At 39.6% G+C, this 14,034-nt stretch overlaps 1 protein-coding gene across 1 annotated transcript; it reads right to left on the minus strand.

The window, feature by feature from the left end:
• Window positions 1-8,597: 8,597 nt before the first annotated feature.
• On the minus strand, window positions 8,598-14,032 carry bloc1s6 (biogenesis of lysosomal organelles complex-1, subunit 6, pallidin). Its single transcript, XM_008404614.3, has 6 exons — window positions 13,850-14,032; window positions 13,548-13,663; window positions 12,232-12,391; window positions 10,509-10,596; window positions 10,342-10,428; window positions 8,598-10,260 (listed from the first exon to the last, which is right to left on the minus strand). The coding sequence occupies exons 2-6, from the start codon at window positions 13,600-13,602 to the stop codon at window positions 10,141-10,143; spliced, it is 510 nt and encodes a 169-aa protein (XP_008402836.1). The 5' UTR covers window positions 13,603-13,663; window positions 13,850-14,032; the 3' UTR covers window positions 8,598-10,140.
• Window positions 14,033-14,034: the final 2 nt, after the last annotated feature.

Below are 14,034 nucleotides of genomic sequence, written 5' to 3' on the forward strand. Positions count from 1 at the left end.
GGGGTCACTGTGAGAACATGATGTATTTCGCTCTGTGCCGCAGCTGGTGCGGGTGATAAGTGACGTCATGAGTCAGCCTTGTGACTAGAAGTGGAGTACACTCAAATTCAGACGGGGGTGATTGTGGGTGGGGCATATTTCCCTGGCTGCACTTATAGCAGATTACAAATCATGTAATTCTGTACAGAAATGAGTAAAGTGTGTGTGCGGCTGATATTGACTCTCATTCTCTACTGGGGGTAAAGAACCATAGTTATGTGGTTGTGAACCGATACCCATCATGAGGCTTCACTTGCCAAAAGCACAACAATCCTATTTCAGATATTATTGACCAGTTTGAGACTTTAGACTTCTATTTTTTTAGACTTCTATTTTTTTTTCTTTTTGCAAACTCATTTACTTGGACTTGAAATGGCACAGAATAAGATTAGTGGAAGCTTTCATTTATTTCAAAAGGGACAGTGCTACACTTTACAAAATATGCCAGAGTTATCCATAAAGGCTAATTTAGTTCTGTAGTCCCTGAGGATACCATCAAATACATGACTCCTTTTAGTTCTGCAAAAGTTTCTCTCAATAATTTTGACTAGGTTGAAATGACTTTAATGGCCAGTGTAAGAATTTTTATTTTTATTTTTGCTACAAAATGCTGTTTGAAGATTTTAGTTAAAACTTTAAGGATATTGCATTATCTTTGCCAACTGCATCAGTCTTCTTGACTTGTACGTAACGGTATTTGCAGTTGTAATCTAAGTGTAAATCTGAGTTGAACTTACACAGAAATCTAGAACCATGTGGATAGTGGGCGTGTCCCTCAGAGTCAAATTATTTTCACTTTTTCCTTCCCTGGTGCTGCCATGAAAACACGTCATGCAGCCAGGCAGGCATGTATGGAAGTGGGTCAGAGGTCTGCATACTGTTTGTTGGAAAGCGTCCGCTGGCCTATATTTGAGGTCATTTCCTCAGTGCAGTGAAGGTTCTATTTATCCAAGCGCAATGCTGTTTAAGGCAAGCTGGTATTTTTAGAGCTTTCCGTCCGACGTGTCTTTTGAGTCTTCAGATAGATTTTTGCATGCATGTATGGACGTCTGACAAACAAGCACACATGCGCGTGTTGTGTTATTCACACACCACAGCGCAGTAGAAATGGTTTCTCATGACTTGAGACAGTAACAGCAAAAAACACCCCACTGAACTTTTGTTCTTAAACTTGTATCTCCAACTCTTCAAACGGAAGCGTAAAGGCATCAACAACCCTTCAACTATTTTTTTAAATCAATTTATAACTTCTGGATAATACCACACATCAAAATTATGGGAACAGTATGCTGATAAGTAAATATTTAGAAATTTGAATTTGGCAAATCAGGGCCTTTTCTTAAAAACTTTTGTGTTTAGATAGAATTCCCATTACTGTATATTTCTATCTGGTGTATATTAATTTACGTATTCACTTCATAAGTATGTTTTCCCAAATTTATCCTGGATGGGTTTATTTGGTGTTGTTTTTTTTCCTCTGGTGTCCCAAAGTTTTGGCAGTAACTCAAACGTTAGGTTTTGCAAACTTTGAGGTTTTAGTTTTTACGGTTACAGTTCACATTGTTCTTTTTTTTATTGTCCACAAGCATCAGATTTATAGTACATTGTTGGAAAGAACTTGTTTATTTAAAAAAAAAAAAAGTGCTCTGGAATAAAAAAGAACTTCTCATAAAAAAAAAAAATACAAAGCTTTCTTGCAGCTTGTAAAATGAACTTAACTCTTGGAGTCAAAGTACAAAAGACTGGAAATTGTTTCCAGTATTTTTCAGCACATTTTGTATGTGCTGATTATGCATCTTCCGTGTTCTTACATGTTTTTATTAGATTCTTATATGCTTTAATTTTTTTCTGTTTTTGAGTGAGTGTTTTGTTCATTTCTGTTTTCTTTTAGCTGCGAAGCACACTTTGGGTACGGTGAACGCTTTATAAATAAACGTTGATTAAAGAGTGCCCTCAATGTCATCAGAAGATTAGAGGGTTATATACCCCAAAGAAAAAGTGTGCAGCCATGTTTGCTTTGCATCAAAATTGCCTCACACGTAATGAATAGGAGAATCTTTCTCGGAAAGCCTACTTTGGTTTCAAGCTCAAAATATCTGCCTAAACTGCACTTTTGGAACTCGAACCAAAAAAAAAAAATAAATAAGTTTAAAGCTGCAAGTTTTAATTTGTGCTTTGAGCTAATATCTTGTTGTTCTCTTTGTTGCTCTGTTTTAGATTTCATTTGTACCCACACTCTCATATGAGTCAAAGCTTAATAGCTACTTGTAAAGCGCCAACTCCTGAATTAACAGCACCTCTGAACATTTATACAGAGGGGGTGTTAATTTTCCTCAAGCAGCAGCTAAGTCATTATGAAATGGGTGTTACTTGAAGTGTGGAAGCTTGACAGTCTAGACTTGGGCACATGAGATTAGTAGTTATATAACAGCGACTGCTGCAGGGTTAAAGGAAACCTGATGATTCACTTTTACTTTGTCTTACCTTTCTGATGACATTGCACAAGAATTACCGCCTGAAAATGTTTCTTTTTTTTTTATTATTATGAAGTGGCTTGTTTACGGAAAGTATGAAACTCATTGGGCTCAGATTCAAATCTTAATAAGGAAACTTTTTTTTTTTTTGCATGAGTGGACAGTGACAATCCCTGCATTTTTCTGGACCACACCAACCACCACACTGCGGGTGATGAGTACTGGCCCTGACTGGATCTTGTTTGCTGCCTTTCTTCCTGCCTGTGTGTGTGTGTGTGTGTGTGTCTGATTTGCGCCCATCTGCAATGCACTTCCCCTCGGTCTGTCCAAAAAGCAGAGGAAGCAACCGTCTGCGTTGCGGCTGACTCAAATAGAGCATCTAAACAACCCTATAAATCCTGGCCTCAGACCTCTAACTCCATACAGTTACGGTTTGGATTATCACATCTCCACCTCACGCAGGTCAGACAGGACACAGCCCTGCAACCGCTAACCATCCTGGCAGCAGAGGTGACTGCAACTCTGCGGCCGTCTGTCTCAAAACAATATCTCTGTCCTGCTAACAGAATCCCAGTGTACCCTTTAACATAATTCCAACCAGAGAAAACAACAGGGACAGAGCTCATTTATTCGGTCAAACCACCCTCTCAGCCACAACTTCTCATTTGCAGCCTACCAGTTTTTCCTATATTTATCCCTTTTACAGCAGTCTTACAGGAGCCTTTTCTTTTTCCGCCCATTAAAATGTTTCGTGACAAATAAACATTTCTGCAGGGACTTGTTTTGAAAGCGTGAGCCTCTGCGAACCTCCATGCCAGTGAGCTGAGCAGGTCTCAACGCTTCACCTGTGCGAGGCCGGAGTAAAAACATCTGCTGCGGTTCACCCACTCCGTCTGTGTTTATTCTGAGCGGACACAGTCTGGGGAGAGTTTGACCGCAGCGCAGACACAACAGCACGCAGCGTAGCCCCAATATGGCGGTAGATATTAACCTGGCCACACTGCAGCATGCTGTTGTTGTTGCAGCCTTAGCGTTCTGAAAGAGGCATTCAGATTCAAAATAGCAATAATGGTATGAAGAACTGGCAGCAGAGGAACTGCGGTGCGACTTACAGTCACGGGGTCCACCTTTGCACTTTATGCTTTTCGGCTGAACGATATTTGCTGCTGCATCTCACAGAGCAACGACTGATCAAAGCTGAAAGCAGATGTTTGCATTTACCGCCTAAAAGGTCACACAACATTTTGTTCTTGCACTGTCTGACATGAAATCAGGCCAAATCAAGACGAAGATGCCATGGCTTTCAAAACCTGTCAATCCACAACACTTGAGATAATCGAAGACACAACAGACCTCTCTAACGCACTATTCTGTGGCATTATAAAAAAAATTTTTTTCAAAGAAATCAGGTAAAATTAAAAAAAAAAAGGGGAACGTGGGACTTCCACAATCTGGGTTCACTTCATTTCATGGGAACCAACCTAAACAAAAATATTTAAAACAAACAAACAAAACAAAAAAAGAAAGAGGTAGAGACCTTGGCAGGATGCTGTCTGAAGACCGCCCCTGGTGGTGGCAGCATCATGCTATGTGGACATCTTGCTGCACTTCTCAAAATCTGTTGCATCACGAGAAGATAGATATTTATGAAAACATTGAAACAACGGCTCAACACTTCAGCCAGGAAGTTAAACCTTAGGACTTCCAAATGGGCAGTGGCCCATTCTTATGCCACTACCCATTTGGAATCTAACGAATTTTTTTTTTGGTGAATATGGCATAAATTCGCCAAAAAATTGTATTTAGATTATGGTAAGTTGTGAACTTTAATGCCCCGTTGCAATTTTTTTTCCATTTAAATTTGTTGCATGTTAAAAACATGAAAAAATGTGTCCTATGGTCTTACATTTTTATTTTGGTCTAAATAAAAAGCAAAATCACAGTTTTAATGTATTGTGGTTAATTCACAACTAGTTTTCCAGAGCCTGGCATCGTTTTAACTGCAAAGTTTTAACTCTGGCAACCTATCAGAAAAAGCCATGCTTGTTCTCAATTGTACAATTGACTTTGGAGCCCAAAATGCATGTCCTTGTTGTTCTTGCTCTTGTTTTTGTTTTGTTGCAGGGTGGGGCATGTTGTATGTACACTGCTTGGTCTAACTTTGGGATGATTATACCAGAATATCCACCCCTGGGAAGATGTGCACAGCCATATCAAATGTTTTTTTTTCTTGTTTCTTTTTGAGAATAATAATTTTTAAAATGATGGATTTCAAGTTGTTTGGAAATGCTCCTACAACCCTCCCAAGAATGATGTCAGAAAAAAATTGCATGTCTGAGTTCATGGTTGCCTTTTCTCAATACCGTTATGTAATCAACACTGGCGTGCTCCGAATCACCAAGTTTCCAAAACATCTTGTTTTATAGACGTTTTGGTCTCATTGGCTGATGGGCAGTACAGCAAATTGCTGCTACTTCCTTTATCAATGTGGGAGTTGCAAGGTTTAGTTTTTCCCGATCGCAGAAGGTTATTCGGTTATTCCGTAAGTGAGGAAGAAAATATTTTCCTAAATTCAAATGTAAAATTACTGCTTTGGAAAGTTGCTTTGGTTACGTGGTGAACTGTTTAAATAGCTGCTGTGCACCATCTGCTGCGTCACAGAAGTCTAATTACAAACGTCTTTATTGCCACACTACCCACTCGTCCTGATCTGAATCTGAACTGTTACATACACGGCGCAGAAGGGAAAAATCACCTAATTCACCGTCGCTTTGGAGAAAAAAACACCACAGCGATGTGTTTTCCAGCACTGCAGGCCAAACCTTTCACTCTGTGACAGGCCATGCTCGACGTCCACCACGCAAACCAAATGGTAAAACCTGGAGAGAATAATAATAATAATAATACCACCACGCATCTGTGCTTAGTGTGGGCCCCGAGGACCATATCCTGTTGTGGAGGGTCTGGGAGAGGCCTGGAGCTGCCAGTCTCCAGCAGACCACAGCCTCCCACTCCTCACCCATCTGAATCACTGTTTACTCAGACTGGAAGGCTACAGCATCATCTGTTTCTTCTGCTATGTGTCTCTGTGACTCGCCTGCGGCTTTGCTGAGGGGAGGCTGTGTTTTCCCTGACGGGTAACTTTCTAAAAGTAGAGACAACTCTCCAACCAAACGCTCAGGGACAACACTGGCCTTGCCTGTGAAAACAATGTGCCTGTGAGCTGTCTCCCCCCCCCCCAAGAAGCTTTAATGCCTCCATCTGCTGGACGAACAGAGTTCATTTTAATATAATCTGATTACCTTAACAGAACAGATTCTGTTTGACAATTATCAAGGTATTATTGGGTTGCCACTTGCATCAGTAAGTGCAGAGAGGACAGATGCATGAACATCCTGTTTCTGAAACAGCAGTTGCAGGCAAAGGCTTTGCCCATTTCGTCTGGGTCATACCGCATTGTGTAAGTACAAGGGCAAGGTTGTGAAGTTGTTGTTCAGGTGGTTCAGTTACCTAAGTGCGGTGCCAACATGTCACATATTGAGAAAACATTTGGCACAAACTGAAACAAACTGCTTAGGAGTTGAAAGGCGTCTACCAAACAAGGTAAGTCAAACATCATTCTGTTACAAAACTACCGCTATGAATCTCCTAAGCCTCCAAACATTTACAAAACCAGAGGAGGAGGAAGGTATACAAGAGTCACACAAGGTCACTGAAACATCTTGCTGGCTTTAAATCCAAACTGAGTAAATCTTTTGCCCAGCTGATTGTTTTTATTGTTGTTTTTTTTTACATACAAATGTTACATTATAACAATTCCAAATCACTGTTATTTTAGTTTATGTTTAATTTTTTTCATTAACTTTTATTTGAAAAATGTAAAGAGTAAAGAAAGTTTGAGGAAGACTCAAAATGTTTTTTTTGGTCTGATTATGAACCTTCTAATTTCGACTGAACCAAAAGTCATCAGAGCGACTCTATTGGTTCTGTATGGACTATCTAGAGTAAAAGCTCCAGGAGGAAAAATCAGACCTCCATCTCTAGCTCATCCTAGACGACACTGAGGCATTAACGGGCCAGAAGTGACCTGACCAAAGACCACAGTGACTTGTTCATGTAAGGGACCACAAGGCACTCTTCTAAAGCCATATCTAGGGTAATGCTGGTGGTCCCAGTGTTTGAACCTCCAGGGACTTCACCGGGTTTAGTATAAAATATCAATAGGAACCTTCCTTCATAATAATCAAGGACCAGCAGCAAGGGTCAGGAAGGAAATGCCAAAATTTGGTGCAATGCAAGCTGGATCACTGGTACAGCAATAACAAAACTAAATGCAATCAAATAACCATTAATCATTATGAATGATGTGTGTGAGAATGTGGTTATTCTTATTATTTATTAGTTTTATTTTATCACCTACTTGTTATGTATTTCTTACAGTTTATGTAAAGTGTGACACAAGTTTTCTTTTTTTTTTAGCATATGCACTGACTTATGGCAATTTTTAAATTTCGTTGTTCTTGTGACAATGACAATAAAGATTTATCTATCTGGTGAGGACTCATCTGGCTTCTGTCATGTTGAAATTGTATCATTTTGTTATTTAGACAAAATGTTAAGAGTCCAGATTTAATTAACTCAATTCACAAAATTAATAAAATAGTCTAAAAACACACCAGTTCTACTTGTAACATACTCTAGCTAAAGCTAACTTCCACTGATTGTTTTTGTCTCAAAATCTCACTTTTCCTAAAACGCTGTAATGTTTTAGTTTCATCAACATAAACAAAAGGTTCGTAAAGTTACCCTCAAAACTGTGCTTTGTACTCATTCCTTTTGTCAGTGAGATGCCAAATTGCCCCGACCTCAGAATTCCCCATTAATGTCCACCCTGTGTTACAGTCCAAGACAAACCAAGCGGGGGCAGTTAGAGTCTTGTGGGCTTTGACTCAACTTCCTGCTGTAGTAGCTGAGGCTAAAATTGGGAGGTTTATGTGAAATGGAAGTGGGTGTGGCAGACACGGGGTTGGTGTTTAGGACCGAGACTGAGAGGAATGTAAACCTACTTTCTCTGTCAACAAACTCCAGCTTTGTGGCTGGTCAGTTTTTACTTGTGTTTACATGTTAAAAAACCATCCAATAAGAAAACATAAAGTTAGTTTGATAAAGCGCTACATGTTAAGGGAATACGGTCAAACGTAAGTTTGTGCATTGCCTGGCCGTGCAAAATTAACTTCCGCTTAACCTGTACGCTTGTTCAATGAGGAGCGGTTCTCTGCTGCCATCTAGTGGGATAAAATCATCATTACAGCTCCTTGTTTATATTTAAAAAAAAAACTAAACAAAAAATAACTTCTCAGACACTTAAATATTCCCTGGGACCGGCAAAATTGATATTACCAAAATATTAGGTTCTGGTTGTATTATGGCAAACACAACCATGGGGGAAACTGCCAAGTTAAACATGTGAATGGAAAATTGACTGCGGATGTTTGCTAGAAAAACAATGCACACATGTAATAAGAAACACCACATTCGAAAAGGATGATGAAATAAATCCAGTTCAATGGACAGCAGCTGGAGTCAGAGATTCAAGAATCATCGCAAATGCACATCCAGGAAGACACAGTCAAAAGGGTCTTACCTTAGCGGAGGAGGAAAAAGACCCGACTATATTTAACACATGTTCTTTTCAGATGAAGCGTAATTTTCATTCTGCTTACAAGTAAAAGTATCAGTCTGAAGGAGCTGCTTGAGGTCCAGTGTTGACTTTCCATACAATGTGGTTATTTGGGGTCATCCACTGGTGTTGGTCCCCTAGGCCTATAAAATACAGAGCTAGTGCAGCCACCTATATTTCAGTTCTTTGGTATACAATATTTGTCATTTTCTGCAAACTGAATTTTGGGTTTTCATTACATGCAAGCTTAAAATATATCAATCTGTGCTTAATGAAACTATAACATACATTTCTTCTCTCAGAACAAATAACTGAAAAAAGATTTTTGATAACAATTTAATTTCTATTACAGCATTGACAAACACCGTAAATTATTCAACAACCAGAGAAAAATCTCACCAAACCAGTGATTATGTTGCTTTTATTATTAACTGTACAAACCCCAGAATTTCAAATAAAACTAGTGCATAGAAGGGTTTTACAAAAAAGAAAAAAATATATATATCAAGGAGATTTGCAAGTGACGTTAACATTTTGGTACCTTTTTACCATCTATTATCATAGTACACAAGCCTCAATCAGATTTAGTGCAGAAAAAAAAAAAAAAGATTTACACAACATACTTCTTTTGTAACATTCAACACTAACAGGGCTGACGGCCCGCATTACAACGCATATTAAACGACACTTTGACAAAACACAGCAGATGCAGAAGTTCTCCCAGATTATTATCTGTCAAAGAGTCAGAGGATGATTTGTTCTGCTTTACAAACATGCGCATCGTCAGAAGTCAAACAGCATTGGATGACATAGTCCAGGTCTTTGGTTTATGGCGTCCTTGGCTAAATCAGACAGGAACAACCAAACTCAAGGTTCTGCAAGCTTTTTACTATTCCTATTTACTAAGCACCACATTAAGTGTTTTTATTAAGGAAACCATTTTCCAAAGTGCGCCGCAGATTTAAGGAGGTCTGAACTGAACGGAGGACAACTTTTCCAATCGCCTCGGTGAATACTGGTTTATATTTAAACTTCCTAGTCTGATCAAAACTGCTTCTCCTGCTGGAGAAGCAGTAAAGTCAGAAGGGAGTGTGAATGTTTTCCACAAAATACCATAGAAACTAGGCTGTAAAAAGTATTAACATAAACCTACCTTTCATTGCAGTGTAGTCTTTTTTTTTTTGGCAAATCCAGCCTTTCAGTAATGCACAGACATATTAAGAAATAAAACACACCATTCTCCTAAATGTTGGCACCCCAAACAAATTTTATAACAGAAATTTCCCTGAGGAATTTCCTTTTCATTTTATTTTAGGTTTTTCAGAATATGAAGGGACTTTCGCTCAAAAATCCATAAATTTCTCTAAAGAAAAAAAGGGAAAAATTTAGAGAACAGGTCATTCAAGCAAGGCATATGAGTGTTTATATCGATATGTCATACAACTAAAGCAAATACATACACGGCTAAATCTGCCCAAACACTCAGAGTGAGTCTAAACGAACTGGAACTGTGACAAACGAGGCCGAACAAGGAGGAAGTCGGCTGCAACGCGCTAAAAATGGAAATGACAAGGGAAGTAAAAGCAAAAATCTCAAGACCGCACTTTCAGAAAAGCGCAGCTTAAAGTGGCATGACGTTGTCACCAGGTTGCCATGAGAACTAGTTAATTTATGTACCGACATAATGTGTAGATACGTTTGGAAATAAAAGCCTCTCCATTGCAATACTGACTCTAAGCCAGAGATGCAGAGGAGATGTTCTAAGTTCCCCAATAGTTTCAAGCAAGAGTGGTATTGAAACATATTGAAGCCACGCGCCGCCTGTCCGATTATCCAATGAGCACTTTGGAAAATGGTTAAAGGTTTGTGTGATTGATCGGAGATATGTAGTAAACATAGTAAGACATGCAAACCCCTTAGAGCGGTTCTTTAACACCGTCGGGATCTCTACGTTCTTTTAGCCGGCTTGGCGATAAGCTGCCTCTCCCTCTCCAGCTCCCGCTCCCGCTGCTGCTCCTTCTCCAGCAGCTCCTTCTGCTTCTGCTGCTGCAGCTTCAGAGCTCTTCTCTGAAATCCAACAACACCAAACACTTACCCAACATCATGCCATCAACGCACCTTTAGATCTCTTTTCGCTGCGACAGGTACCTTTAGTTTAGTTGTCTTCTCATGAAGCATGATCATCTCTTTTCTTATGTTCACCAGCTTGTTCTGGTAAATTTTGGCTTCTGTAAACTGAAGACAGACAGACCGGGTTAGTCCTCCGTTCTGAGAGTGACGCAGACGAGAACATGTTTTTTGAAGTCTAAACACACCAGCGAGTTGAGGTCCAGCAAGGTGTTGCACTCTCTGAACTTGGTGACTTCTTGATCCAGTGTATCCAACAGTATCAGCTGATTTTGTCTGGTTGGAAATAGAAAACAAACACAGGTTCGTTTAGAAACGTAGCCTCCAAAGGAGAAGCAAGAGAAGTTTGTCACTAAAGTTGTGTCGGAGGCATAAAAACGTGACCAGATGTGCCAAATTTTGATGACTGGATGAGAGCTGGTGAGAGTGTTCAGTAGGGTGAGGTTAAAATAGATTTATCAGAAAGTAGTTTGCTGCAACTTCTACGTCTGCTAAGCAACTTAAAGAGGTCACACAGAAAAAAAAATTTAAATCAGCCGCACTGTGCGGGAATTAGGCTACTACAAAACGAGGACAAGTTCACTGAACCCAAACCATGAGGTTCTTTTAGAGGAAAATGATAAGCATGGTGTAAGAGGTGTCATGGTTTGGGAATGCTTTATCAGGATGTGGTCAGCTAACTATTATAGACTCTACCGTGAACATGTCATGTTTCAGAGGGCGATAAGAAATGACTGTGAAACCATCTAATAATAGCTGAACCTGGAAAAGCCCCAAGGAACAAGAAATGGCTGAAAACCAAGAAATGGAAAGTAAATTTCTGGGTTGAGTCAGAAGGGGGATTCAAAAGGGAATTTACAACAGATTGATCACTCTGATCCATTTGAAGTACTGAAAATCTTTTTTTTGTTCTTTTTTTGAAAAATCTAGAGCAAATAAATACAGAATAGAAAATCAACATGTTTTAATGTGACACATTATATTTAGAGTTTCATCACTTTGCAGAGAAACTTATAATAAACACCAACAACAGAAAGCTGATCCACCCATGCACCCTGTTTTTTATGCTTTACGTGACTCATGTTTGTTTCCTGTGAAACATGACATCTATGCAAATTGTCAATCAGGACAACTGAATGCTGTGCACATCAAAACACGTTTTGCATATTCTCGTTAATTCTGCAGCATTAATAGATTGTTTTTCAGCTGTTCTTTCACATCTGTTCCCCATTTGACTCATCGGGCTACCTTCTGTTTGGCTTCAATGTCCAAACAGAAGGTCGTTCAACACATTACTGCAGTGCTTCACTGCTTTAATCATCACTTTGGGTTTTTAATGGTAGTTTTCTCTTTTTTTTTTACTAGTAACAATACCATTTTTACATGTAATCTGATCCATCCTTTCTCATTTCATCTGGGTGAACACACCAGATGAAATGAGACCGTCCGTCCATCTGACACCTGTTCAATTGGATTTCCTTCCAGGAATAAAAGCAGCAGAATCTTGCTGAGTCATGAAAATTGATTGTTTTTGCTCCTGATTTAGCTCACTTGCTTGCAATTTCTATTTAAAACAGACTGGATGAGCTCAGACTCAGATGAGTTTTGTATTGACGTATGAAGAAGCGTCTACTGTGTCATGTGACAGGAAAATGTTACAAAGCCAAAGCTACAGCTGTTTTTTTTGTTTTGTTTTGTTTTTTCTATTTTGGACAGCTTCAATCCCTGAATAAATGAAGTCAGAATTTGAAAAGAGTTGTTTTTAATTTACTCGGGTTTATCTTTGCCCTTTTGCTAAAAATGTTGGATGATTCATAGAAAACAAAATAAAACTGTGAGGCGGCAAATGCTTTATCTCAGCACTACGAACAGGAGCGCGTGCATCAAAACACAGAAAACGCAGAGACGTACGTGAGCTCCTGCAGGGCTCGTTTAGAGTTCTGTAGATCTGGCAGGTAGTGGGAGAGGAAACCCTCGGTGAGTTTGTCCACTGCTCTCTGATTCACGCAGACGTACTCTGCAGGCGTGGAGCTCTGCAGATCCGCTGGCTGCGGCTGCGTTGCCTGGAGATCTGTCAAGCAAGTTCAGAGAGTTCAAAGAACAACATAAAGACGTATGCTCGCGCGTTATTATTGTGTTTTAGGTGGTAATAAAAACACTGAGACTCTTACAACCAGAAAGGCAACCTTTTACTAATATTTTGTTTCAACATGAGAATTTAACACATTTTGCATTAAATTAAATATTAAGCCATGCAGTTGATGCCAAAATCAATTTTAGAACATTTATTTTGAGTTCTTCTTTTGGATATAAAAATAATATCCAAAATCCAATAACCACCACAATTAAAAAGTGTTCTACATGAGCGGCATATCTGTGACACAACAAGAGAGATAAATACTACTAATTTACAAGTATTCTGAACGTGTGATCTGATAAAGTTGTCTTTGTTCTTTACCAAAAAGTGGAGATTTGTTTCATTATCTACAGTACCATGCATAACATATTACTGTATCACTTCCATATTTATAACCACAAACTCTATGAATTTCAGTATAAATCCAGCTGCCCCATGGTAACTCTGGGGGACCTTCAGAGATCCACAGCTCAGGTGGAAGATGCTGTTGACAGGACAACTATTGGTGATGAACTCAATTGGTCTGCTCTTTATGGAAAGAAGGCAGAAGGATAGTTTTTTGGTGACAGAAAGTCACAAGAATCCTTGTTCACAGTTTGTCACAAGCTGCGAGGGCAGAGCAGCGAACATGTGGAAGGATGTGAACAAAACTGAGTACTTTGAAGAATACTTTTACAAAGCATTGCAATTCTGTAGCCTCAATCAGATCAGTGCAAATCTATTACCTTCAAACTGCATCAGGGTTCACTTAATGTTTACTTGCAAATGTCGGACGCTGAAATACAGGGAACTCAAATCTGAGCAGGGATTTGGGCAGCAGAGGCATTAGTTTGCTCCTAAGCAGTTCTTTTGTAGTTCTAATCTTCCTTGGAATGTAGCTCAGTGCTTGCTAAACACAAACTAAACTAAACACATGGCAACCTGAAAAAATACCTGCCGTCTTCCTGAAGCTTTCCTCTCTACTCGTGCGAGCAAACTGCTTTGTGCTTTTAAATAAAGCTGCGATTGTGTATCACTGTGTAGAGGCATGCACGCTCGGACAATGGACAGAGACAGATTGTGCAGAGACATGTTTTCACTGTTCATGTACCTGGAAGTTCACTCTGGGACGAAGGTCCTTCATCTTCCATCCCCTCTACCTCCATCTGCAGCTACTCGGTTGACCCAGTCTGTTTAGCGTCGATCGGTCGGATCCAACACCTTTATCTGATGGAAATAACAAGTTAAACGCCTGCATTGAATATGAGTCACAAAGAAATGCAGTGTCTCCTGACTCTGTGCAGAGGAAGAGCAGCTAGCTCATTGAGTTTCTTTAAATGGTAGGAACACGACAATCCTTGGTTATCACCTAATCAGAGGCTTCACTGAAAACCATCTTAGCCAGCGAGTTACCTGTTTAGTTTAGGCTGAACAGCAGCTGTCGGTTCGGTTGGATTGTGTATTAGGCACTCAGAAAAAAGATAAATCCGGATATTTTCGATTTGTTGTTAGCATGAGACAACGTCATGTGACATTGCGTCATCACGTGATCACGTTCCCATGGTGCCAACGCGACGGATCCGGCTCCCTTTGCCGAC

The sequence above is a fragment of the Poecilia reticulata genome, chromosome 3 (assembly GCF_904066995.2).
Source record: "Poecilia reticulata chromosome 3, P_reticulata-male-v2, whole genome shotgun sequence".
Lineage (NCBI taxonomy): Eukaryota > Metazoa > Chordata > Actinopteri > Cyprinodontiformes > Poeciliidae > Poecilia > Poecilia reticulata.